The sequence below is a fragment of the Saimiri boliviensis genome, chromosome 11 (genome assembly GCF_048565385.1).
Source record: "Saimiri boliviensis isolate mSaiBol1 chromosome 11, mSaiBol1.pri, whole genome shotgun sequence".
Lineage (NCBI taxonomy): Eukaryota > Metazoa > Chordata > Mammalia > Primates > Cebidae > Saimiri > Saimiri boliviensis.
The window spans coordinates 11,574,568-11,600,196 of NC_133459.1; the positions used below are offsets into that span (position 1 = coordinate 11,574,568).

Sequence of the window (25,629 nt, forward strand, 5' to 3'; positions counted from 1 at the left end):
AAATGGGACTGGGTCTGTAGCACCCTGTGGCACTGGCCTTATGGCGAGTTCTCGCTGTGTTTCTGGTGATGTGTGATCCTTTCCCAAGCAAACTACCGGCCTCTTGTACTCTCTCAGCAACGTTCCCCTCTGCACCAAGCACACCCTAGGTAGACAGTGGGTGCTCCGTAAAGACTGGTTCTGCTTTCCTGAGTTGGTGGCCTGGGGGCTGGTGGTGGCATGGCAGGACAGAGGGCATCTCTAGCTGTGGCTGGTTCTCTGCAGACTGGTTCATAAAGGTCATACCAGGGAGATAGAGGGGCCTTAACCCATGGCTACTAGGAGGAGCCTGGCAGAGCCGGCAAGGAACCCTGTACCTCCCTCTCTCTGCCTCTAGGCCTGGGCTCTACTTACTTTCCTGATTTCTGCCCCCTTCTCTCTGCCCTTGGCAGCTGGGGACCCCGAACAGACCAGTTCTCTCAAAGGATGGAGTTTTGTGGTTGGGACTAGCTCCCTCCCAACTGATCACCAAAGATTTGAACAAAGAAAACTCCCAAAAGCCATCTCTCTTTATTTTTCATTCCTGCCGTTCAACCAGTTTGCACAAGCCGAGGATGAGTGGGTTTTGGAACAGGAGGCAGAGCATCTGGGGACAGACCCTCCTGGAAATGGTCTATGCACACTGCTGAGGCTGGTTAGACTTGAGAAGCAATTGAACAATAAACTCTACAGAACTGGAAATGTACAAAAGTGTCGTGGTGGCTGCTGGCTGGTTCCCTGCCTCCCCGTGGGGGTCAGTTACACCCATCAGTCCTGTGCAAAGGTCCTGGGACTGGCCTGGGGACAGCTGGCTTCTTTGCTGGGGACAGGAGCTGTCCTGCTCACCCAGCAGAAGTGTGCCAATGGACAGGCGCTTGGGTGTGTGCCCAGGTGCCGCGGCCCCCGAACTCCGTGGTTCCTCGAGCGTGTCTTCATCCTGCCTCTATGTCCGCCCTTTGAAAGTGTTCATGCAGGTGTAGGTTCCTGAGAATTTGTGGATCTCCTCGAGTGCAGCCTGTGGGAGTATGCTGGGGGAGTGGGAGGAAGAAAAGAAGATGTCAGCACAGTGGGATCCAGGGGCTGGGTCGCTGGCGGCCGTGTGACACGGGGCAGCAAAGGGCTGTTTCTGAGAAGTGCTCCCCACCCCTCCAAGCCACTCACCAGATTCTCCCCAAACTCCCACCCTCTCCAGGGGAAGAGCTTTCACATCAGTGGATAAGCAGCTGTTAAAAAGGCAGGGGAGAGCCGGGCGCGGTGGCTCAAGCCTGTAATCCCAGCACTTTGGGAGGCCGAGGCGGGTGGATCATGAGGTCAAGAGATCGAGACCATCCTGGTCAACATGGTGAAACCCCGTCTCTAGTAAAAATACAAAAAATTAGCCGAGTATGGTGGCACGTGCCTGTAATCCCAGCTACTCAGGAGGCTGAGGCAGTAGAATTGCCTGAACCCAGGAGGCGGAGGTTGCGGTGAGCTGAGATCGTGCCACTGCACTCCAGCCTGGGTAACAAGAGCGAAACTCCGTCTCAAAAAAAAAAAAAGGGGGAGGGGGGTACGGGGAGACTGGGCACAGTGGCTCATGTCTATAATCCAAGCACTTTGGGAGGCTGAGGTAGGTGGATCGCTTGAGCCCAGGAATTCAAGACCAGCCTGGGCAACATGGTGAAACCCCGTCTCTACAAAAAAATATAAAAATTAGCCAGGCATGGTGGCATGTGCCTATAGTCCTAGCTACTGGGGAGGCTGAGATTCGAGGATGGCTTGAACCCAAGAGGCAGAGGTTGCAGCGAGCTGAGATCACACCTCCGCATTCCAGCCTGGGTGACAGAGCCAGATCCTGTCTCGAAAATTGTTTTTAACAAAGGCCAGATGTGGTGGCTCACGCCTGTAATCCCAGCACTTTGGGAGGCCAAGGTGAGTGGATCACCTCAGGAGTTCGAGACCAGCCTAGCCAACATGGTGAAACTCGATCTACTAAAATACAAAAATTAGCCGGGAATGGTGGTGGGCACCTGTAATCCCAGCTACTCAGGAGGCTGAGGCAGGAGAATTGCTTGACTTGGGAGGTGGAGGATACAGGGAGCCGAGATCACGCCATTGCATTCCAGCCGGGGCGACAAGAGTGAAACTCTGTCTCGGGGAAAAAAAAAAATTCTTTTTAAAATATATTTTTTAAAAAGGCAGAGGGTTGGCGGTCAGAGCAAAAATTTTTTTAATTTAAATTTTTAATTTTTTTCCTAGATACTGAAACAGAGCTCTTTAAAAAAAAATTTTTTTTGTGGGTACATAGTAGGTATCTATATTTATGGGGTACATGAAATACTTTGATAAAGGCATGCAAATGTATAATAATCACATCAGGGTAAATGGAGTATCCATCACCTCAAGCATTTATCTGTCATGTTACAAACAATCTAATTATACTCTTTTAGTTATTTCTTTTTCTTTCTTTTTTTTTTGAGACAGGTCACCCAGGCTGAAATGCAATGGTGTGATCTTGGCTCACTGCAGCCTGTGCCTCCTGGGTTCAAGTGATTCTCCTGCCTCAGCTTCCCAAGTAGCTGGGATTACAGGCACCTGTCACCATGCCTGGCTAATTTTTATATTTTTAGTAGAGATGGGGTTTCACCATGTTGCCCAGGCTGGTCTTGAACTCCTGACCTCGGGTGATCTGCCTGCTCCGGCCTCCCAAAGTGCTGGCATTACAGGTATAGCCACCGTGCCTTAGTTATTTTTAAATGCACGGTTAGATTAATATTAACTATAGTCACCTGTTGTGGTATCAAAGATTTGTTCTTATTCAGTATATTTTTTGTACCCATTAAAAAAATGAGAGTTAGATGCCACTAAGTAGGTGGCAATGCCTTAACCTGTGTGTGTTCCTTGTCAGGGGTAGTGCTGACCTTCTGTCCCTTCATACCACACACACTTTCAAAACCAAGCTCTTGGCCAGGCACAGTGGCTCTTTGGGAGGCTGAGATGGGTGGATCATAAGGTCAGGAGTTCCAGACCAGCCTGGCCAATATGGTGAAACCCCATCTCTACTAAAAACACAAAACCAAGCTCTTAGCATCTTGGTGCTCACAGGCAGCTCAGAGATCCATCGATCCCAACGGCCACTGATTCCACAAAGGTTACAGTGTGGATCTGAGGAATTAGGTACGATTTGGGTGTCACATCCTCCAGAGAAATGTCCTGGGCTCACCCTGAAGCGTCTCCTTGTGGAACCCAGAGTCCTGGCACTTCCCCAGCAAGCCCTGGTGTAGTCCTCGCCTATTTACTTGTCAAGCCTGTGGGGGCCTTCATGGCAGGTAGTTCATTTCTGATCCCTAGCCCCGTGCATGGGCCGGCACAGAGAGGGCCCTATGTTGTCTGGTGAATCAAACTGAAGGCCCACTCTAAGTATAAGATGAAAAAGGTTGACTTCTAGCTGGAACAATCTGGAAGGCTTCCTGGGGGTGGTGAGGAGGGACACAGTTTGGGGAATGGGGAGGGGGTGGCTCCTGCTTCCTGTCGAAAAGCAGTTTAGGTTGGAAAATGAAGGCTGAGGACGACTGTGGAGAGTGCTGAGATGTTCTAGACCAACTTTTCTCTAGAAAGTTCTGGAAGGCTGCCATGAAGCCCCCTTGAGGCGGAGGGTGGCAGCCTGGCCTCAGTGAGGACCTGGGCCCCTGATCAACTAGGGGCTTCTAGAGGCGTCCGAGGAGCGTCTCAGACCCGAGGTCAGGATGGACTGAGGGAGGCCGGGGCGTGGCCTGGATGCCTCTGGGCACCCCCCAATCCCTGGGCTGCTGAAAGGGCTTTGAGTTTGGGGAGGATGGCGATCGGCCTTTCCCCTCGGTTTCCAGGTGTCTGTGCCATGTGTGTTGGGGCTGCCCCTCAGCTGGGGCTCACCGTGTCCTGGCAGCCAGGGCAGAAGCTGGCTTTCCTGGGCGTGCGTGTCGCACGGAAGCAGGAGCCAGCCTGGCACTTGAGGCCTTCCCTTCCTGAAAAGGCCTTCCAGGTCAGAGGGGCTCAGTCAGGTGGGGGGCGGCAGCCGGAGCCCCAGGGGAGCCAAGAACCCATGGTCACTTGTGGCTCCAGGGATGAGGCTCTCCTGCTGTACTAAGAGGCCTGAGAAAACTGAGTGTGGGACTGGGATGGGAAGGGTTTGCTGCACAAAGTCTGGAAAGTTCTAGGGGAATAGGATGCCAGGCAAATTCTGGAGGAGGATTTGCTCCTTTATGAAGCCTACCTCCACCAAGTGCTCTGCCCTGCTGCGTCCCACCTGACTGGCACCATGACGCTTCTGTGAATTCTGAGCCCTTGGCATCGAGATCCCGTGTTTCCTGTAACAGTAAACTCCCTGAGGGCAGGGCCTATGTCCAGTAGGCTCTAGAACAGTGGTTCTCCAAGTGAGGTCCAGGAACCCTTGGGGGTACCCGGAATCTCTTCAGGGGTCTCTGAGGTCAAATTGTTTTGATAATAATCCTAAGATGTTATTTGCCTTTTTCACTTTCGTTCTCAGTGAATGGTAGAATTTTCTGGAGGCTATGTGACACAAGCTATCACAACGAACTGAAATCAGAAGCACATGTAAGAATCCAGTTGTCCTCGATTAGACCAAACATTTTTACATTTGCAAAAATGTAAAACAATGCCACTCCTGACTACATTTCTTTTGTTTTAGAATATATAACTAGTTGCCATAAAACATATTTATATTAATGTAGTGGGTTTGTCATGGCTATTTATAAACGAATAAATATTATAAATAAATGTATACATCTTATAACATTTTTATGGCTTTTAATTTCTTTCTTTCTTTCTTTCTTTCTTTCTTTCTTTCTTTTTTTTTTTTTAGATGTTGTTTTGTCCCTGTTGCCCAGGCTGGAGTGCAATGGGGCGATCTCGGCTCACTGCAACCTCCGCCTCCTGGGTTCAAGCGATTCTCCTTTCTCAGCCTCCCAAGTAGCTGGGATTACAGGTGTGTGCCACCATGCTCGGCTAATTTTTTTTTGTATTTTTAGTAGAGACAGGGTTTCACCGTGTTAGCCAGGATGGTCTCCCTGCTGACTCCATGATCTGCCCTCCTCGGCCTCCCAAAGTGCCGGGATTACAGGCATGAGCCACCACGCCTGGCAGCTTCTAATACAGGTTACAATAATTGCAGATACCCACAATTTCTAATACAGTAAATAGTGAAGATACAACTCACGTTGACAGAAGCTCTTTGGGTTCCTCCATACTTTTTTTTTTTTTTTTTTTTTTGAGACAGAGTCTCACTCCGTTACGAGGCGCCAGGCTGGAGTGCAATGGCATGACTTTGGCTCACTGCAATCTCCACGTCCCAGGTTCAAGCAATTCTCCTGCCTCAGCCTCCCGAGTAGCTGGGATTACAGGCGTGCACCACCACGCTCAGCTAATTTTTTTGTATTTTTAGTAGAGACGGGGTTTCACCATGTTGACCAGGATGGTTTCGATCTCTTGACCTCGTGATCCACCCGCCTCGGCCTCCCAAAGTGCTGGGATTACAGGTGTGAGCCAGGGCGTCCGGCTCCTCCACACTTTTTAAAACTCACAGGGGCCCTGTGACTAACAGGTCTGAGAGCTGCTGCCGCACGTGAGCACAGCACATCAACAGCAGATGTGCCGCCGCAGACATGACTCATCGATCACATGCGCACTTTCCCCTGACCCAGAGCATCCTCTCCCAGCCCCATACCTTTTCAAGATAATGAGGGCATGCATCGTCCACGGGAGGAGGAGGAGGGCCTGGTTGAGCTGCACGGCTTCCACTGTCCTCCGGGCCACCGTCTCCGGTTTCAGTGGGGGAAAGAGGTTGGGAAACCTGAACACGGGAAGAGACACAGTGGGTTTCTCCTGGAGAGGCATGTGCTTATCTGGAAGCCTCTATGAGGCTGACATGTCTGGGGCACCCTTTGACCTTTCCTATCTGAGAGACCCGAGGCCTGCTTGGAATACTCCCTCTACCCCACACTCATCAGGAGAGCCACATTCCCTCACTCCTCCAGGTGCCCAGAGGTCTCTTCTTGAGTCAAGGATTTCTAGCCCACCTACTGGGAACCCATTCTCCCAAGCCCACCAAGGGTTCTCAGCACCCCAGGGCTTGGCCTCTCCATGGCCCTGTGCAATCCGGGCCCTGCCTGTCCTTCTGATTCCTCTTCCCTACACTCTGCTCCTTCAGGACTGGTCTTTCTCTGTTCTTTTTTTTTTTTTTTTTTTTGAGATGGAGTCTCACTCTGTCACCCAGGCTGGAGTACAGTGGTGCCATCTCAGGTCACTGCAACCTCCATCTCCCGGGTTCAAGCGATTCTCCTGCCTCAGCCTCCTGAGTAGCTGGGATTACAGGCATATACCACCATGCCTGGCTAATTTTGTATTTTTTGTAGAGACGGGGTTTCACCATGTTGGTCAGGCTGGTCTTGAACTCCTGACCTTGTGATTCACCCGCCTTGGCCTCCCAAAGTGCTGGGATTACACATGTGAGCCACCACCCATCTCTATTCTTGTCACATCACACTCTTGGGTCAGGGCTTTTCGACAGCTCTCGATGGTCTGGCTTTCTCCTCCCAGCTCCTCCTCTGGGAGGCATCTCAGGCCAGTCCACCCAGAGTGACCTCTGCTTTCGTCCCCTGCTAATTTCCTTGATCACGTTCACCCCGCCTAGGAAGGCCTTGATTATTGGGTTGTTTTCTTGTCAGTGGCCTGTCTCCCCCATCAGACTACGAGTTCCCTGAGGGTGAAGGCCTGGTTGGTCCTGCTCCCTGTTGCATCTCCAGCATCTAGCACAGCATCTGATACATAGTAGGTGCTCAATAAATACCTCACAGACTGAACACACTGACGACTTGCTGCTTTCCAAATGTGTCCTGCTCATTTTGTCTGGAGGCAGGGGCTCCGCTAGCAACGTCTTTGGCTCAGTTTGCTGGTTCACTAACTCATTGATTGACTCATTCATTCATTCAAACATCTGCATAGTGTTTTCCATGAGATTTTAAAATGAATGAATGAATGAATGATTGCGTAAGCAAACATCAGGGGCTTCTCATGACTCTTTAGAAGCATGTGACCCTAGACCCAAACCATGATGATGTTCCCTCAGTGGCAGATTCAGGCGCAGATTATCCTCCCAATTTACAGATAAGGAAACTGAGGCTCTATTGAGTCAGAGGGACAGTCCAATGCTCTGTCCCCTTTGCTCACTGTTCTTTCTGCCCCTTCTGGGTCTATAGGTGCAGGGCTTATGTTGCTGGCTCTGACCCAATCCCACAAGGAGCTTGTGATCCACTGTGGCACCAGGAAGATTAAGGTGATGAATCACCCAGGTTTGATGTCATTCCTGAGCAACAGGGAGCCCCTGGACTCCCAGCGTGGTCTTGGCCTCAAAGGACACATGGATCTCACCCCCTGCCCTGTAATTCCTTTGTCATCATGATGGTGATTCTTTTTTTTTTTTTTTTTTACTTTTGAGTCCTGGGTCTCACTTCGTTGCCCAGGCTGGCGTGCAGTGACATGGTCACAGCTCACTGCAGCCTCGACCTCCCTGGGCTCAAGTGATCTTCCCACCTCAGCCATCCGAGTAGCTGGGACTACAGGTGCACACACCATGCCTAGCTAATTTATATCTGTTTTGTAGGGCCGGGTTTTGTCATGTTGCCCAAGTTGGCAACTCCTGGGCTGAAGTGATTCACCTGCCTCAGCCTCTCAAAGCACTGGAATTACTGGTGTGAACCTGGCTACTGCGCCTGGCCCTGATGGTGATTCGGAGAGGCCCAGAGCCCTGTGGTCAGGAGGAGCTGGCCTCTGTGGTTCTGCAGAGATAAGTGTGCTGAGACAGCTCACTGGTACTGGAGTCCTGCAGGTCTCACGGGCAGTCTGGATTGTCTGGCTTCCACCTGTGGCCTGTCCGGTTCTTGGGAAAGGGAAGACAGGATGGACAGACCAAAGTCCATGAGATTGAGGGAGATCCTTCTTGGTAAGACCCCCGCCAGGGAAGTTGACAGAGGAGGCCTCGAGTACGTCTACGCATAGGATTTTCTCCTTCCTCTCCACGCGGAACTGGCAGAGCTATTAACTCCCATGGAAGCAGTGCAAATTCCTGGAAGAAGCATGCTCAGTTAGCCAGTTTCGAGCTGTGCGAACCTGGACAGGTAACTTTGCCTCTCTGAGCCTCAGTTCCCTCATCTGTAAAATGGGAATAAAAGCTTTCCTGCAGAGTTGCCGTGTGGGCCAAATGCAGCAGCCACTGTAAAGTGTCTAGTGGCTCCAGACGGGTCTATGGCTGGAACATAGAAGAGGCTCAATTTGGCCAGGCGCGGTGGCTCTTGCCCATAATCACAGTACTTTGGGAGGCTGAGGTGGGTGGATCACTTGAGGCCAGGAGTTCAAGACCAGCCTGGGCAACATGGCAAAACACCATCTCTACTAAAAATACAAACATTAACCGGGCATGGTGGCAGGCACCTGTAATCCCAGCTACTCGGATCACAGGCAGGAGAATTGCTTAAACCTGGGAGGCGAAGGTTGCAGTGAGCTGAGATCATGCCACTATACTCCAGCCTGGGTGACAGAGCAAGACTTTGTCTCAAAAAAAGAAAAGAAAAAAAACAAGAGACCAAATAAATAGCAATTTATAAACAATGACATCCACTGACGCAGCCAGTCTTGCTGAGAAACTCATCCATTTTGACCTAAGCATGACTTCACATTTAACCCATTTAACCCTGGGAAGCTGCCAAGCATGGTTGTAGGAGGAAGCCAGTGCCTTATTCACGTTTTGCTCTCTTAGGAAATGGGAGTTGGTACCATCTTTCTTCTACTACTCTTCTGGTCAAGCCCTCGGGGCTCCCTGGCACAACCACAGGCAGCTAATATTCACCAAGTGCTTGCTGCTCGCCAGGCACGGCCAGATGATTCACACACAGGCACTCACCTAACCCATGAAAAGGGGATACTGTTGTTATTATTATTATTATTTTAAGACAGTGTCTTGCTCTGTCGCCCAGGCTGGAGTACAACGGCACAATCTCGGCTCACTGCAACCTCCACCTCCTGGGTTCAAGAGATTCTCCTGCCTCAGCCTCCCAAGTAGCTGGGATTACAGGCAAATGCCATCATGCCTGGCTAATTTTTGTATTTTTAGTAGAGATGGGGTTTCACTATGTTGGCCAGGCTGGTCTTGAATTCTCCACCTCAGGTGATCCACCCACCGTGGCCTCCCAAAGTGTTCGGATTACAGGCATGAGCCACCATGCCCGGCCAGGGATACTATTATAATGAATCCCTTTTTAGAAGTGAGGAAACCGAAGCAGAGAAAAGTCAAATAACTTGCCCAAGGTGACGCAGAGCTGGGATTTGATCCCAAGCAGTTTGGGTTCACACTCTGAAAAACTGTCGTAGGAAAACCTTGAATTTCCTTCTTAAAGTTGTAGAGAGGAAACTATGCTAGAGGGTGAAATAGACACACAAACTCAATGTCCGCAATGCCCTGCTCTTTCCTGTGCTCAGGAGACCCAGTTAAAACTTCAGATTGGCCGGGTGCGGTGGCTTACGTCTGTAATCCCAGCACTTTGGGAGGCCGAGGCGGGCGGATCACGAGGTCAAGAGATCGAGACCATCCTGGTCAACATGGTGAAACCCCATCTCTACTAAAAATACAAAAATTAGCTGGGCATGGTGGCACGCGCCCGTAATCCCAGCTACTCAGGAGGCTGAGGCAGGAGAATTGCCTGAACCCAGGAGGTGGAGGTTGCGGTGAGCCGAGATTGTGCCATTGCACTCCAGCCTGGGTAACAAGAGCGAAACTCCGTCTCAAAAAAAAAAAAAAAAAAAAAAAACCTGCAGATTGTCACTGATGCACTTCTGTCCAGTATACATTTATTGAGCACCTTCTGTATACTCAGATTAAAATAAACCAAACCAAGACCCATGGGGGAAAATGCCCACAGGAAACATTAATAGCCATTAGTCTAGCCTCCTTGAAATTCAAAATTTATGATAATTTGCACGCCAGCCAGGTGGTCTGCTAGGAAAATTAATGACGTGCATTTATGAAGATGTTTATTGTGAGTAAAATATAATGAGCAGCAGCTCCTTTTTTTTTGAGACAGAATCCCACCCCTTTCGCCCAGGCTGGAGTGTAGAGGGTTGATCTCAGCTCACTGCAAACTTCGCCTCCCAGGTTCAAAGATTCTCCTGCCTCAGCCTCCTGAGTAGCTGGGATTATAGGTATGCGCGCCACCATGCCTGGCTAATTTTTTGTATCTTTAGTAGAGGTGGGGTTTCACCATGTTGGCCAGGCTGGTCTCGAGTATCTGACCTCAGGTGATCCACCCACCTTGGCCTCCCAAAGTGCTGGGATTGCAGGTGTGAGCCACCACACCCAGCCAGCAGCTCCTTATAGCGCATCTAGTATCTGGGCTTTGCAGATGTGTTACATGTATTATTTCTAATTTCCTGGGCTCAAGCAGTCCTCCTGCCTCAGCCTCCCTAAGTGCTGGGATTACAGTCATGAGCCACCAAGCCCGGTATTTCTGATTCTTGACAATCAGCATTGCACTGCCCCTGTTAATAGTAACTAAGGCGTAATGAGTGACTCCCATATGGCATGCCCTACACAAAATAGCCTCATTGAATGCTCATGATGACCCACATCATCCTCATTTGTGGAAGCAGCTTAAGGATATGATTCAGAAGGTGAAACATTGTATGCTGGACTGCAAAAAACCAGGGAGAATAGTATTTGAGTCATTCCCGGTTTTCACTCATTGATGACCTCATGCCCCTACACGACTGCACATCATTACAGCACCGTTTATTGAGCACTTAATGTGTACCACATAACGGTGTTCCCTGCCAGATTCCACTTTGTCCTCACCGCAGAACCTAGGATGGAGACATTAACTTCTTTTTTTGACGGAGTTTTGCTCTTGTTACCCAGGCTGGAGTGCAATGGCGCAATCTCGGCTCACTGCAACCTCCGCCTCCTGGGTTCAGGCAATTCTCCTGCCTCAGCCTCCTGAGTAGCTGGGATTACAGGCACGCGCCACCATGCCCAGCTAATTTTTTGTATTTTTAGTAGAGACGGGGTTTCACCATGTTGACCAGGATGGTCTCGATCTCTTGACCTTGTGATCCACCCGCCTCGGCCTCCCAAAGTGCTGGGATTACAGGCTTGAGCCACCGTGCCCCGCCCATTAACTTCTTACAGAACAGCCAGAGCAGTAACAGATGGACCTAATGTCACAGAGTACATCACAACTATGAGAGGGTCACCACCCCAGGTGGCATGAGCTCTAGACCAGTGGTCCCTATTTTCCTTCACTTAATTGGTCTGGAGAAAGAGTGGCTGGACCTCCCTACTGCTTATTTTAAATTGAGCTATGGCCAGGCACCATGGCCCATGCCTATAATCTTAGCACTTCGGGAGGCCAAGGCAGGTGGATCACCTGAGGTTGGAAGTTTGAGACCAGCCTGGCCAACATAGTAAATCCCTGTCTCTATTAAAAATACAAAAATTAGCTGACTGTGAGTGCACACCTGTAGTCCCAGCTACTCGGGAGACTGAGGCAGGAGAATCACTTGAATCTAGGAGGTGGAGTTTGCAGTGAGCCGAGATCGTGCCACTACACTCCAGCTTGGGTGACAGAGAGAGAGAGTGTATCTCAAAAAATAAAATAAATAAATAAATAAATTGAGCTATAATTTGCATACAACAAAAGGTATAAATCTTAAGCACAGGAGGCTGAGGCAGGAGAATTGCCTGAACCCAGGAGGCGGAGGTTGCGGTGAGCCGAGATCGTGCCATTGCACTCCAGCCTGGGTAACAAGAGCGAAACCCCGTCTCAAAAAAAAAAAAAAAAAAAAAATCTTTAGCAGACAGTTTGACTAACTTTCACCTATTAAAGCCTTACAGTTGCCTTGGCCTCCCTTCCAGGTTATATCCCCAGTCCTCCAGGGGCAGCCACAGGTCTGATTTCCAACACCCTAACCCCGTTTTGCCTGTTTTGGAACTTCTTACAGGTGGAACCAGGCAAACCAGGCAAAACCAGACATTGCCCTATGTCTCTGGCTCCCTCTGCCCCGCACAATGCTGTGGCGGTTCACCGGCTTCTTTTGACCTTCGAGCACACTCCCTTGCATGCCGGTAGCTCTGGTAGTTTCCTGCAAGCTCCCTGAGCAGCCCCACTGTGGCATCACTGCCTTGCAGACAGAGAACCAGGTAGGACAGCACCAAGCAGAGGGTGGAGGCTCCTCAGTGACATTTTTTTTTTTTTTTGAGACAGTCTCGCTCTGTTGCCAGGTTGGAATACAGTGGTGCGATCTCAGCTCACTACAACCTCCTCCTCCCAGGTTCAAGCAATTCTCTGCCTCAGCCTCCCGAGCAGCTGAGATTACAGACACCCACCACCATGCCTGGCTAATTTTTTTGTATTTTTAGTAGAGACGGGGTTTTACCAGGTTGGTCTTGAACTCCCAACCTTGTGATCCACCTACCTTGGCCTCCTAAAGTGCTGGGATTACAAGCATGAGCCACTGCACCTGGCCAACTTTTTTTTTTTTTTTTGAGACGGTCTCCCTCTGTCACCTAGGCTGTAATGCAGTCACACAATTACAGTTCCCTTGCAGACTCAACTCCCTAGGCTTAAGCAATTGATCCTCCCACCTCAGCCTCCTGACCAGCTGGAACTACAGGTGTGCCCCACCATGCCCAGCTAATTTATTTTTTGTAGACACAGGGTTTCTCCATGTTGCCCAGGCTGGTCTCGAACTGCTGGGCTCAAGAGATTCGCCTGCCTTGGTCTCCCAAAGTGCTAGAATTATAAGCTTGAGCCACTGCAATCAGCCTGATTTTTATATCAGAGCTCTTTCTGCAGTTGGCTTACTGAATGTCCCCAAGGTGGGTCCCCCACTCACTGACCTGACCCTCATGCCCTGGAACATCTCGGTGCTGGTATGGAAGGGCAGCACCGTGGTGGCACTGACGCCCGGACAGTCCAGCAGCCCCAGGGTCAGGCTCTCCATGAAGGCAAAGGCTGATGCTTTGGATGTGCAGTAGTCGATGGCACCGGGGATGGCAGACAGAGCCAGCACAGAGTTGAGGCACACGATGTGGCCATTCTGCAGCTCCAGCATTCGCGGCAGGAAGGCCTTGGTGGTCTGAGGGCGGATGGGGTGTCAGTGTTGAGCAGCCACGGCTCTGACAACCCCTCCACCCTTCTCTCGGGGAGAACAGCCCGCCTGTCCCGGACATTCATGATGCTCTAGTGTCTGAGCCTTCCTGCGAGGGAGAGGGCCAAGGGCTCCTTGCCCCAGGACACTGAGCACATGTCACAAAGCCTGATGTGTCCTGGGGCTGGTCATTCCTCCTGTCCGGCCACCTCGTTTGTGGACATTCCTGCTAGTCTGAGCCCAAGCCCTGGCAAGCATCCTCTCCCCTCCACCCTGCCTGGGGTCCCTGTATGCCCGGGGCTGGCTCTGGCCCGGGACAGCCTTACCCAGAACTGGCCCAGGGTGTTGATGTGCTGGGACTTGAGGAGGGCATCGTCGTCACTGTCCATCAGGCTCTTCCCATGGACCACGGCAGCATTGTTCACCAGGATGGTGATATCACCCACCTGCAGGTGAGAGGGGGCCATGGGGCCACGAGCGCAGCCAGCCCCAGACCAACAATACACGTTTTTTGTTGTCTGTTTTTGAGATGGAGTCTCACTCTGTCATCCAGGCTGGAGTGCAGTGGCGCGATCTCGGCTCACTGCCACCTCTGCCTCCTGGGTTCAAGTGATTCTTGTGTCTCTGCCTCCCGAGTAGCTGGGATTACAGGCTCCTGCCACCATGCCCAACTAATTTTTATATTTTTAGTAGAGATAGGGTTTCATCATGTTGGCCAGGCTGGTCTTGGTCTTCTGACCTCAATTGATCCACCCACCTCAGTCTCCCAAAATGCTGGGATTACAGGTGTGAGCCACCGCACCCGGCCAAATATACTTTTTAAAAGGGATACAAGCTACACCTAAGTGAACGAGTAATTTCTGAGTTAATTTATGGTCCATCAACTGATGTGTTATTTACAAGCTTTTCTTTATTCCTTCCTGCAGGCTACTTTCCGCCTGCCCAGTTCCGCCAGCATACATAGAGCCCCAGCAGCCACCTGGCCCCACCAGCAGCAGCCACAGGGCCTGGGGAAGAGAACTGCCTCTCTGAGCACCAGTCCTGATTTGTGAATGAGGCTAATGCCCCACCAGGACTGTTCTGAGGAGCAGAAATAATTTATGGCACACATTGTACCTGGCACACAGCATATTTATAATAAAGGAGGTTACTGCGACATAAAAACAGTGAACATTACCACGTGCCAGACACTCAGGGTGGGTTTCTCTCTCTTGGAGTTCACTGATATATTTAGTCCAAACAGATGACTGGAGTCAGGAGAAGGATTTTCCCAGAGGCCAATGGGACATGTGCCCCGCCACGGTCCTGGAGTGAAACCCACATGGTCTACATTTCCAGGGAAACAACAGAGGATGGCTCTGTTACATAATCAACCCTAATCCCTGCCTACGTCACTGGGGCCAGCTTCATGGGAGAGTCCCCAAAGATGCCCCAGACAAAGCCCCTCTGCCATAAGCAGAGCTCCCTTCCAGGCCACATGAGAATGTTCTCTCTGGCGGGAATCCGCCTGTGGTCAGCTGTGCTAGGAACAGAGCCTCCGGGGCTACGGACCTTCTCCCGGACAGCCTTGGCGGTCTGGTACACCTCCTCCCGGTTGCCCACGTCGCAGATGAAGTAGTGGCACTCAGTGCCCATCTGCCGAATCTCCTCTGTTGTCTCCTTCAGGCATTTCTCAGTCCGCCCCCAGAGAACAATCTGGAAGAAGAGAAAAACAGCACAGAGCAAATGGTCATGGAACAAGCCACAGTGATGCAATGATTGCCATCAGGAATCAGCATTTCGAGTGATTTGTCTTGAAATTACTGGCCTCCCAGATTCCACCCAAAGATAAAGAATACAACACAGATTAACAATATAACATTTTTTTTTTTTTAAAGCAGGATCTTGTTCTGTTGCCCCGGCTAGAGCACAGTGGTGCAATCATACCTCACTGTGGCCTCAAACTCCTGGGCTCAAGAGATCCTCCCATCTTAGCCTCCTGAGTGGCTGCGACCACAGGTGTGTGCTACCATACCTGGCTAATTAAAAAAAATTTTTTTTTGTAGAGTAGGGGTATTCTTATGTTGCCCAGGCTGGTCTTGAAGTTTTGGGTTCAAGCAATCCTCCCACCTTGGCCTCTCAAGTGGTAAGATTACAGGTGTGAGCCACTGCCCCCGGCCAACAATATGACTTTTTAAAGGGACAATCTATTCTAAAATGAACCAGTAGTTTCTTTCCTCTCTCTCTCTCTTTTTTTTTTTTTTTTTTTGAGACGGAGTCTTGCTGGAGTGCAGTGTCGCCATCTTGGTTCAATGCAACCTCCACTTCCTGGGTTCAAGTGATTCTCCTGCCTCAGCCTCCTGAGTAGCTAGGATTACAGGCGACTGCCACCACGCCGGCTAATTTTTTTTTTTTTTTTGTAGTTTTTAGTAGAGACAGAGTTTCGCCATCTTGGTCAAACTGGTCTTGAACTCCTGACCTCGTGATCCACTCGCCTCGGCTGTGAACCAGTCGTTTCTCAGCCCACTTATGATCAATCAATTGATGTGTATTTACAAGTTTTTCTCATATATTCCTTTCCGCAGGCTGCCTCCTGCCAGCCCAGTTCGCTTCCTGCAAATGTGGAGGCGATAGCAGAGCTCTTTCCGCACCGTGTTCCAGAATGCCCTGTTAGGAATCAGCTGGCTTCACCAGTTAGGTCTACAGCCAGGATGATTAACATCAGCCGGCAGCATAGACTGGACTATTCCAGCCTCAAGGCTCACAGGAGCTAAGCCAAGCCTCCCATCTAGCTGCAGTCACGCCCCTAAGTTCTGGAAGGGTCTGGACGGGGCTGCCACTGAGAAGGAAGCATTGCCTCACCCGGCAGGTCATAAACAGGGACTCATTACGCCAGGAGGTGACCTTGGCAGGACCACTGAGGGTTTGGGCAAATTTATGAATGGCTGGCCCATAAAAGGTTCAGAAGAGAAGCCTGGCGATTTCTTAAGCTTCACCTCATGGAGGACAAGGCACCTCCCCATGATGTGAGGCCTCTGTTGGTAAAAAGGCCTGGAGCTGGATGACAGGGGGACCAAGAGCCCTAGGGAAGAACCATCTTCACCAGCACAGAGGGGGAAAGGCAGAGGGTTGAACACTGCCCAGGGGACAGAGCAGTGACAAGAAGAGCCAAAAGGCATCGTGGGGATTCGTCTGGTGGGTTTCTGTTTTTGTTTCTTTCTTTCTCTCTCTCTCTTTTTTTTTTTTTTTGAGACAGAGTTTCACTCTTGTTGCCCAGGCTGGAGTGCAATGGTGCGATCTCGGCTCACCGCAACCTCCACTTTCCAGGTTCAAGTGATTCTTCTGCCTCAGCCTCCCGAGTAGCTGAGATCACAGGCACGCACCACCATGCCCAGCCGATTGTTTTTTTTTCTTTTGAGATGGCGTCTCATTCTATCACCAGGCTGGAGTGCAATAGTGTGATCTCGGCTCACTGCAACCTTTGACTCCCTGGTTCAAGCGATTCACCTGCCTCAGCCTCCCAAGTAGCTGGGATTACAGGCACCTGCCACCACGCCCAGCTAATTTTTGTATTTTTGGTAGAGAAAGGGTTTCACCATGTTGGCCAGGATGGTCTCGATATCCTGACTTCCTGATACCCCCACCTCGACCTCCCAAAGTGCTGGGATTACAGTCGTGAGCCACCGCACCCAGCCTGATTTTGTATTTTTAGTAGAGACGGGGTTTCTCCATTTTGATCAGGCTGGTCTCAAACTCCCAACTTCAGGTGATCCACCGACCTTGGCCTCCCAAAGTGCTGGGATTACAGGTGTGAGCCACTACGCCTGGCCCTCTTTTCTCTTTTTAAGATTATCAATGAAATTCTCCCTTAAAAAAAAAAAATCCAACATGGAAGCCTCAACATGTGAAACCAAGAGAAGGAATAAATGATACGCCTGGCTCCGTGATATTTTCTTACTGTAAAGGCTGCTACTGAGAACAAAACGGCTGCTTTGGAAAGGCAAACGTTTTAAACTGGGGTTACAGATGGCGGCTCCAATCACATCAGACCCACGTCCAGCTGATTTCTGTATTTTGCTTTGTTACACAGTACAGAGAAAAGTCACATTGATAAGAAGTTGCTAATGGTAACAGTTTATCAGCTGCTCTCCTTGAAATCTCAAAACAGTCACTTAAGCAGAGAGGGCACAAAACAGGCCAACTGGGGGACACTCAGATATTCCGGTGGCCTCCAATGGAATTGATTTTTTAAATTAGAGTTTTTAAAACTTTTAAAATATTTTACAAAAAAATAAGTGTTCTCTCTTTTTTTTTTTTTTTTTTTTTTTTGAGACAGAGTCTCACTCTGTTGCCAGGCACCAAGCTGGAGTACAGTGTCACAATCTCGGCTCACCGCAATCTCTGCCTCCAAGGTTCAGGCAATTCTCCTGCCTCAGCCTCCCGAGTAGCTGGGACTAAAGGCACACGCCACCATGCCCAGCTAATTTTTGTATTTTTAGTAGAGACGGGGTTTCACCATATTGGCCAGGATGATCTTGATCTCTTGACCTCGTGATCCGCCTGCCTCGGCCTCCCAAAGTGCTGGGATTACAGGCTTGAGCCACCGCGCCCGGCCAATAAGTGTTCTCTTAAACCTAGTTTGAAAACCCCAACTTAAGACTAGCCACTGTATTTTAATTAAGGTTTTGAAATATAGGAAGGGCTTAACAAGTGGGTCCCCTCAATTCCTCTCCATGACCATACACGTCCATCAAAGGCAGATGGACTGCAGTCAAACAGGCTCCAAGGGATACTTTCTTGTCTGTTGAACTAAACAGAATATGCTCCTCCAGGAGAAGCGGGGAGGTTCAGTTCATAGAAAAGAAAAAAGACAAACATTTGCTCCAGGAAGGCAATTTTTGGTGTGGGCTCCTCCACTCCACTGGACACCCCCTTTGCCTTGCAGCCATTGTCATCCAGGTTGCCTTTCTTCCTCTGTTATCACCCCATCTATACAGCCACCCATCCATCTATCTGGCCATCTGTCCATTTTCCCACTCACTGGTCCATCCATCCACCTACCATCTGCCCACCCCACTCCATCCATCCATCCATCCATCCATCCATCCATCCACCCACCCACCCACCCATCCATCCATCCATCCACCCACCCACCCATCCATCCATCCATCCATCCATCCACTCACCTACTTCTCCATCCATCCATTCCTCATCTACCCTACTCCATCCATCCGTGCATCCATCTGGTTTCTGAGTATGTCAGCCTGAGGGGGAGGCAATCCTTGGTTTCCATCCATCCACTTCATGCAAGCACTCATCCATCCATCCATCCATCCATCCACTCACCTACTTCTCCATCCATCCATTCCTCATCTACCCTACTCCATCCATCCGTGCATCCATCTGGTTTCTGAGTATGTCAGCCTGAGGGGGAGGCAATCCTTGGTTTCCATCCATCCACTTCATGCAAGCACTCATCCATCCATCCATCCTTCCCTACTCCATCCATACATGCATCCATCCACTCATCCACCCCACTCCATCTATCCATCCCTCATCTACCCGACTCACTCCAGCCATGTGTCCATCCATTCACTCACTTACCCCACTCCATCCATCTATCCACTCACCTACTTCTCTACCCATGCATCCATTTATCCATCCATCCATCCATTTATCCATCCCTCACCTACCCACTATACCCACTCACCTACCCACCTCCATCCACCCATCCATTCACTGCCCCATTCCATTAATCTATCCACTCACCTATCTCACTCCATCCATCCATCCAACCATCCACCATCCACCAATCCATGCATTCATCTGCTCACCAACCCTACTCCATCTTTCCAACCATCCGCTCATCTACCCAACTCCATCCATCCATCCATCCATCCATCCACCCACCCATCTCCATCCATCCATCTACCCACTCACCCACCCATCTCCATCCATCCATCTACCCACTCACCCACCCAACTCCATCCATCCAACTATCCATTCATTCACCTACATGCCCACCCACCAGCCCCACTGCACCCATCCATCCACCTGGTTTCTGACTATGTGAGCCTGAGGGGGAGGTAATACTTGGTTTCCATTCTTCGGTTCTGGTCCCGGCCTAACCCCATCCCACCTCTGGCTCATATGTGTGACAGGACCATGGGACTTGTGTAGGCTCCTGGGGTCTGGCGAGGCAGGGAGAGGTGCCTCTGGGGGCCCTAGGAATTGCTGGGCAGGTTGACAGAGAGGAAAGCTTAAAGCTGGGGGCTTGCAGGGAGACATAGGGTTCAGATGTCCGTGGGGACAAGTGGTTACCCCAGTGCTGTCTACTTGGTGGGAAGACGGCCCTGGTGAGGAAGTGGAGCAGGGCTGAGGGAATGAAGAAATGAAGGCTTCCAGTGCCCAGGAAGCCCCCCAGGCAGGGCCTTAAGGCTTTATTTCCTTTCAAGGGTCTGTTGAGGGTGCCCCAGGTGGACTGGGGGACTGGCCTTGCCTCTCCCCAGCACCATAATAGGCTTACCTTTCTGCCTCCTCACCACCCACTCCTCTGGGCCCCAATTCTAACCTGTTTACCTCCTAGTGCCCAGCACAGCACATGCTGTTTGTTGAATGAATGAATGACAGTTCAGGTACACAGGTGGATGGGGAGGGAGGTGGTTAAACTGTCTCTAAGAGGAGAGACCACCCATCCCATTGGCTAAGCCATTTAGGGCCTCAGAACCTTCCATTCAGTTCACCTGAGACAAGAGTCAGAAAGACCTGGGTGCCCCAGAGCATCAGCACCATCCTGGCCAGGCCTTGGGTGAGGAGTAGCTTCCACAGGGCAAGGCTCCAGCTGCGCACGTCCCGCCTGGCACCTCTGGGCCAGGTTCTGCGTGTTTTTATAAGTGAGTTTCTGTAGTATGTTTGTGAATGTGTATGTGTGACACACACAGACACACACACACTCTTGCACACAGACACAGTAGTCTGTAGTGTCTCTTTGAGTGTGTCTGTATGTGTCTATGTGTGTCTATGAATGTATCTGTGAGTGTCTGTGTCTGTGTGTCTCCGTGTGTCTGTGGGTGTCTCTCTGTGCGAGTGTATGTGTCTACGTGTGTCTATGTGTGTCTGTGTGTGTGTGTCTTTGTGAGTGTGTCTGTGTGTTTGTGGGTGTGTGTGTGTCTGTGTCTCTGGTGTGTATGTCTGTGTGTCCATGTGTGTCTCTGTGTGTCTGAGTGTGTGTCTCTGTGAGTGTGTGTGTTTGTGGGTGTCTCTCTGTGTGAGTGTATGTGAAGGCGTTGTCTCTGTGTGTCTGTGTCTGTGTGTCTCTGTGTGTCTGAGTGTGTGTGTGTGTGTGTCTGTGTGTTTGTGGGTGTCTGTATGGGTCTGTGTGTTTGTGGGTGTCTGAGTGTGTTTGTGGGTGTCTCTGTGTGAGTATATGTGTCTGTGTGTGTGTCTCTGTGTATGTGTCTCTGTGTGTCTCTATGAGTGTGTGTCTCTGTGTGTCTGTAGGTATCTCTCTGTGTATGTGTCTGTGTGCGAGAGTGTGTGTGTCTGTCTCTGTGAGTGTGTCTGTGGGTGTCTCTCTGTGTGGATGTGTGTCTCTGTGTGTGTATCTCTGTGTATGTGCCTGTGTCTGTGTGCGAGAGTGTGTATGTGTCTGTGTATGTCTGTGTGTGTCTCTGTGAGTGTGTCTATGGGTGTCTCTCTGTGTGAATGTGTGTCTCTGTGTGTGAGTGTGTGTATCTCTATGTCTCTGTGAGTATATCTATGGGTGTGTGTATGTGTGTCTGTGTGTGTGTGTGTGTGTTGTGTCTGTGTATGTCTTGTGTGTCTCTGTGTGTCTGTGGGTGTTTCTGTGTGAATGTGTGTGTGCATGTGTGCATCTCTGTGTGTCTGTGTGTGAGAGCATGTGTGTATCTGTGAGTGTGTCTGTGTCTGTGTGCGAGTGTGTCTGTGGGTGTCTCTGCAGATGTAGGTCTCTGTGTGTGTGTGTCTGTGGGTGACTATGTGAATGTGTGTGTGTCTGTGGGTGTCTCTGTGTGACTGTGTGTGTGAATGTGTGTGTGCGAGTGTGAGTGTGTGAATGTGTGTGTGAGTGTGTGACCCTATGTACTGTTGTGTTTCCTTAGGTCCTTGGTGGATGCTCAGTCTCAGGGAAGCGGGTTGGGCACCTTCCATCTTAGGAACTGGCGGCATCTCTGAAGTGATGGGCTGGCACCGGAGTGGGCCGAGTGGAGGGAGGGCCCTTTTCCCTGGTAGGCGATGCCCTGTGGAGCTGCCCCCACCACTGTCCCTTCCTGGCTCCTCTTACCCTCCAGCCCCTACCCTGACCCTTCTCGAGATCTGAGTCACTGAGCAGGAAACTGGCAGGTGCCGTCGGCCTGCCTGCCCGGGGCTCCTGCCCAAGTCCCCAGGAGGTGACCTGCACGGTCCCACCCAGGTCCCACCCACGGTCCCACGGTGGGACAAGGGTCCCACCCAGGGCAGCATGAGAGTGAGGACTGGGTGGGTGGAGGCCTGCAGAGGGGACTGATTTCTGAGCCCCTGGAACCAGGGCGGCTGCCTCTTAGTGAACTGCGTGCGGACAGGCAGCAGCTGGGAAGGCCGGAGGCCTGGAATTCACTCTTAAGCAGGGTTGATAAAATAAGGGCTGGGGTGCTCAACACCTCCTGGCCCTCCCCTGCCCTCCCCTCTGGGGCAAATGGTGAGCTTCTGTCCCCTTCTGTCTCCTAGTGACTGGTAGGGAGAGGCAGGGAGGGGAGAAAGACCTCGGACCTCCGGGGCGCCGGCCCGTCCTGCCCTCGCCCAGAGCCACAGCCAGCCAGACACCTCCGCGCTGAAGACCGTTGTCATCCACGGCCGCGGGGAGAAAACCACGGCCCAAAGGGGTTAAATAACTCAGCCCAGGCCACCCACTGGGAAACACGATTTGAACCCAGAGCCCCGGACCTTTGCAGAGGCACCCCTAAGCCCCCAGGCACGGTGGGGTGGTCTGAGCTTTGAGGGTTCCGCTCTCATCACAGGCATCCCCGCGGCTCGCGTTCTTCCCCGCCCCGGTGACCGTTCGCCTGCGTCCTCGCCCCCAGTGACCACAACAGCCCCGTCCATCCAGGACCACACAGCCAGCCAGCTATGGGCTGAGGTGGTCATCCAGCAGAGTGTGAAAAGGATGTCATCTTGCATCAAGGAACCCATATTCCAGGGGGAAGACAGAGAAGGAACCAGAAAACTATCGGTCACAAATGACAGTGAGTGGGATAAAGAATGAACAAGAGGCCAGGCGCGGTGGCTCACGCCTGTCATCTCAGCACTTTGGGAGGACGAGGCAGGTGGACGTGAGGTCAAGAGATCGAGACCATCCTGGCCAACATGGTGACACCCCATCTCTACTAAAAATACAAAAATTAGCTGGGCGTGGTGGCACGCACCTGTAGTCCCAGTTACTTGGGAGGCTGAGGCAGGAGAATCGCTTGAACCCAGGAGGCGGAGGTTGCAGTGAGCCGAGATTGCGCCATTGCACTCCAGCCTGGCAACAGAATGAGACTCCGTCTCAAGAAAAAAAAAAAAAAGAAAAGAAAAGAATAAACAAGACAATCTCATTATTTGCACTAGGGAATTGAGAAGATGGCCATATTATGCCCATTTTAAAGATAAGGAAATGGCAGTTCAGAAAGGCTAAGCAACTTGTCTGAGGTCACACAGCAACTGAGTAACTGAGCTGGGATTTGAACCAAGGTCATGTCCAGCTCCACAGGCTGTTGGGGTGGCATCACCACTCACTCTCCTGTAAGAGGAAACACACCTCCTCTCTTCAAGGGGTCCTGTGGGGATTAGGCTGGCAGAAGATGGCACCCACTAACTCACTGCTCAGTGCCCACTCTCTCCTGGTATTTCCCATGGGGAGGAAGAGCTGAGAAAATCACAGCACTGCCTCTGCTACGCCCTCTCCTGCGGGCTTTAATGACATGAGAAAATGCTCAGGAGCCTAATGTTCAGACACTAGAGCTTCAGCACTATTTGAATAAGATAACTCGACTCTAAACTTTTTTTTTTTTTTTTTTGAGACAGAGTCTTGCTCTGTTGCCCAGGCTGGAGTGCAGTGGCACAGTCATGACTCACTGCAGCCTCCATTTCCTGGGCTCAGGCGATCCTCCCACCTCAGCCTCCCAAGTAGCTGGGACCACGGGTGCAAGCCACCACTCCTGGCTTATTTTTATATTCTTTGTAGAGATGGGATTTTGCCATGTTGCCCAGGCTGGTCTCAAGCTCCTAGGGCTCAGGCGATCCTCCCACCTCGGCCTCCCATAGTGCTGGGATTACAGGTGTAAGCCGCCAGGTCAGTGGAAGTCAGCAGGCTACACGGACATGGGTGTCTCGAGGCAGGATCGCAGCTGACTATTGTTTGCCGCTTTATATTTGTATAAGTGAAAAATGTCTCTAAAGAACAAGTATTGTTATTTATGATCTTAAAATTAGAAGGTGGGGCCAGGTGTGGTGGCTCAGGAGGCTGAGGTGGGAGGATCGCTTGAGTCCGGGGGACGGAGGCTGCAGTGAGCCGAGATCACACCACTGCACTCCAGCCTGGACGACAGAGAGAGATCTGGTCTCAAATAAACAAAACAAAAACAACAGAAGGTGGAATAAAAGCTTCCCTATGGATCACTCCCCAGATAGATTCTTTACACACAGATAATGTCCCTCAGCCCTGTGGGTCCCCTTCGGGGGTCCTCATCCACTGAGAAGTGACTCTCTATTCACATCTTCCTTCCCACTGTTGAGTGAGGGAGGAATTCTGCCAGGTGACCCAGAGCTCCCAGTTTCCACTCACTCATGACACAGTGCTCTTGGCCCTGCGTGTGCTTTCACAGCCATTTGGGGTCTATATCCTGTCTCTTGGAGGACAGGGACTAAATCTCTCAAATTCAGGATTCCCCTGTGTTTCTACCTAGTGCCCAGCCTGGGCTGTTTTTCTCCGTTTCAAATGCCAAAACTACTTCTGGACTCCTATTCATCCTGCAAACCCCCGCTTGAATGCTCCCTCCGTTCTGAAGCCTCCCTGGCTGCTCCTTCCAGCCTCCCCACAACAACGACAATGCCACCACTATACGGTGGCTAAGTCCGTGGAGCCCTTGCCATGGGCCAGACACTGTGCTGAGTACATGGATATATTTTCTTTAGCCCTCACAACCCCATGAGGGGGTATGTTTACCCTCCCCATTTAATAGGTAAGCCTCAGACAGACAGTGACTCACCCAGGGTCACGCAGCTCATAGCAGCAGATCAGCCTGACTCAGGATACCCACTCCTCGCTGCTAACGCTAGTCTGTGTTCAGCCTCCACCTGTGCACAGATTCATGCCGACCGATTTGTGAACACCCGGCCTCTCCCGCGAGTGTGCAGGGTCCTCCGGGGAATCTTCCTCATCTCATAACGCTCACATTCAGCATGGGCCAGACACAAGAGTACAAGCTCGGCTAACATCACCACAAGACACCCGCCCCAGGAGGCCCCCGATCAGAGGATACCCAAGTGCCTTCCTCTACCCAACCCTGCCTTCCTAGACCAGAGGGGCTTGCCCTAATGCGGGACTTGGCTTTCCTTCCTGGCGTTCAGCTGCGGAGCGCCCTCCCACCGGCGACATGCGCCGGGTGGTCTCCGGGTGGGTCCCAGGAGGAGCATCTGTTTGTAATTGGCAGCCCCGGAAAGAATGGAGCCCCTGGGCAGGTCTCTGACAGGCCAGCTCACGTCCCATGGGCTCCATGTTTTGGGGCTGGGTGGGTGCTGACTCGGCTTCTCGGAGGGAATGAAAATACCCGCCAGAGACCCCAAACCACAGCAGGCTGGGTGGCGGGGTGGGAAGGTCACAGTGTGGAGCGTGCACAGCCCTCTGCTCCCGGACCCTGCCGCAGGAGGCTGTTAATAAAAATCCATCCCTGTGGCCAGATGAGCAGGCAAACAACCACCTAGCCTGTAAAACATTAGAGTTAGAGCCGCGCGCTAAACCACAGGGACTGGTGTGAGTGTGGCGCGGGTTACGACAAGAATGTCCTGCTTTTACCTCCCTGTCTATTTCCAAAAGGAGAGACTCTATCTCGAGCAGAGCAGCTTAGAACATGGGCTCTGGAGCCAGACTGCCTGGGTTCAATTCTTTAATCTAACAGTTACGAATTACATGAACTTAACCTCTGTGAATTCAGGTTTAAAACATCCACTTTTTTCTTCTCCTTTTCTTTCTTTCTTTTTTTTTTTTTTTTTTTTTTTTTGAGATGGAGCCTCACTCTGTGGCCTAGGCTGGAGTGCAGTGGCGCGATCTCGGCTCACGGCAACCTCTGCTCCCAGGTTCAAGCAATTCTTCTGCCTCAGCCTCTCAGATAGCTGGGAGCACAGGCCTGTGCCACCAAGCCCGGATAATTTTTGTATTTTTAGTAGAGATAGGGTTTCACCATGTTGGCCAGGCTGGTCTTGAACTCC

The 25,629-nt window shown here is 51.1% G+C and overlaps 1 protein-coding gene and 1 pseudogene across 3 annotated transcripts in view; both read right to left on the minus strand.

The window, feature by feature from the left end:
• Positions 1-530: 530 nt before the first annotated feature.
• DHRS3 (dehydrogenase/reductase 3) overlaps positions 531-25,629 on the minus strand; it is a 57,754-nt gene continuing 32,655 nt past the window's right edge. For all 3 annotated transcript variants that reach the window (XM_003936011.4, XM_039473986.2, XM_010346502.3), the window contains exons 2-6: positions 14,740-14,883; positions 13,515-13,634; positions 12,938-13,176; positions 5,720-5,845; positions 531-1,046 (exon numbers count right to left, since the gene is read on the minus strand). In XM_003936011.4, the coding sequence (XP_003936060.1) occupies positions 962-1,046; positions 5,720-5,845; positions 12,938-13,176; positions 13,515-13,634; positions 14,740-14,883 (714 nt within the window). In that variant the 3' untranslated portion in view covers positions 531-961. The remainder of the gene's footprint in view (positions 1,047-5,719; positions 5,846-12,937; positions 13,177-13,514; positions 13,635-14,739; positions 14,884-25,629) is intronic.
• Positions 2,840-2,940, minus strand: LOC120366247 (U6atac minor spliceosomal RNA; annotated as a pseudogene).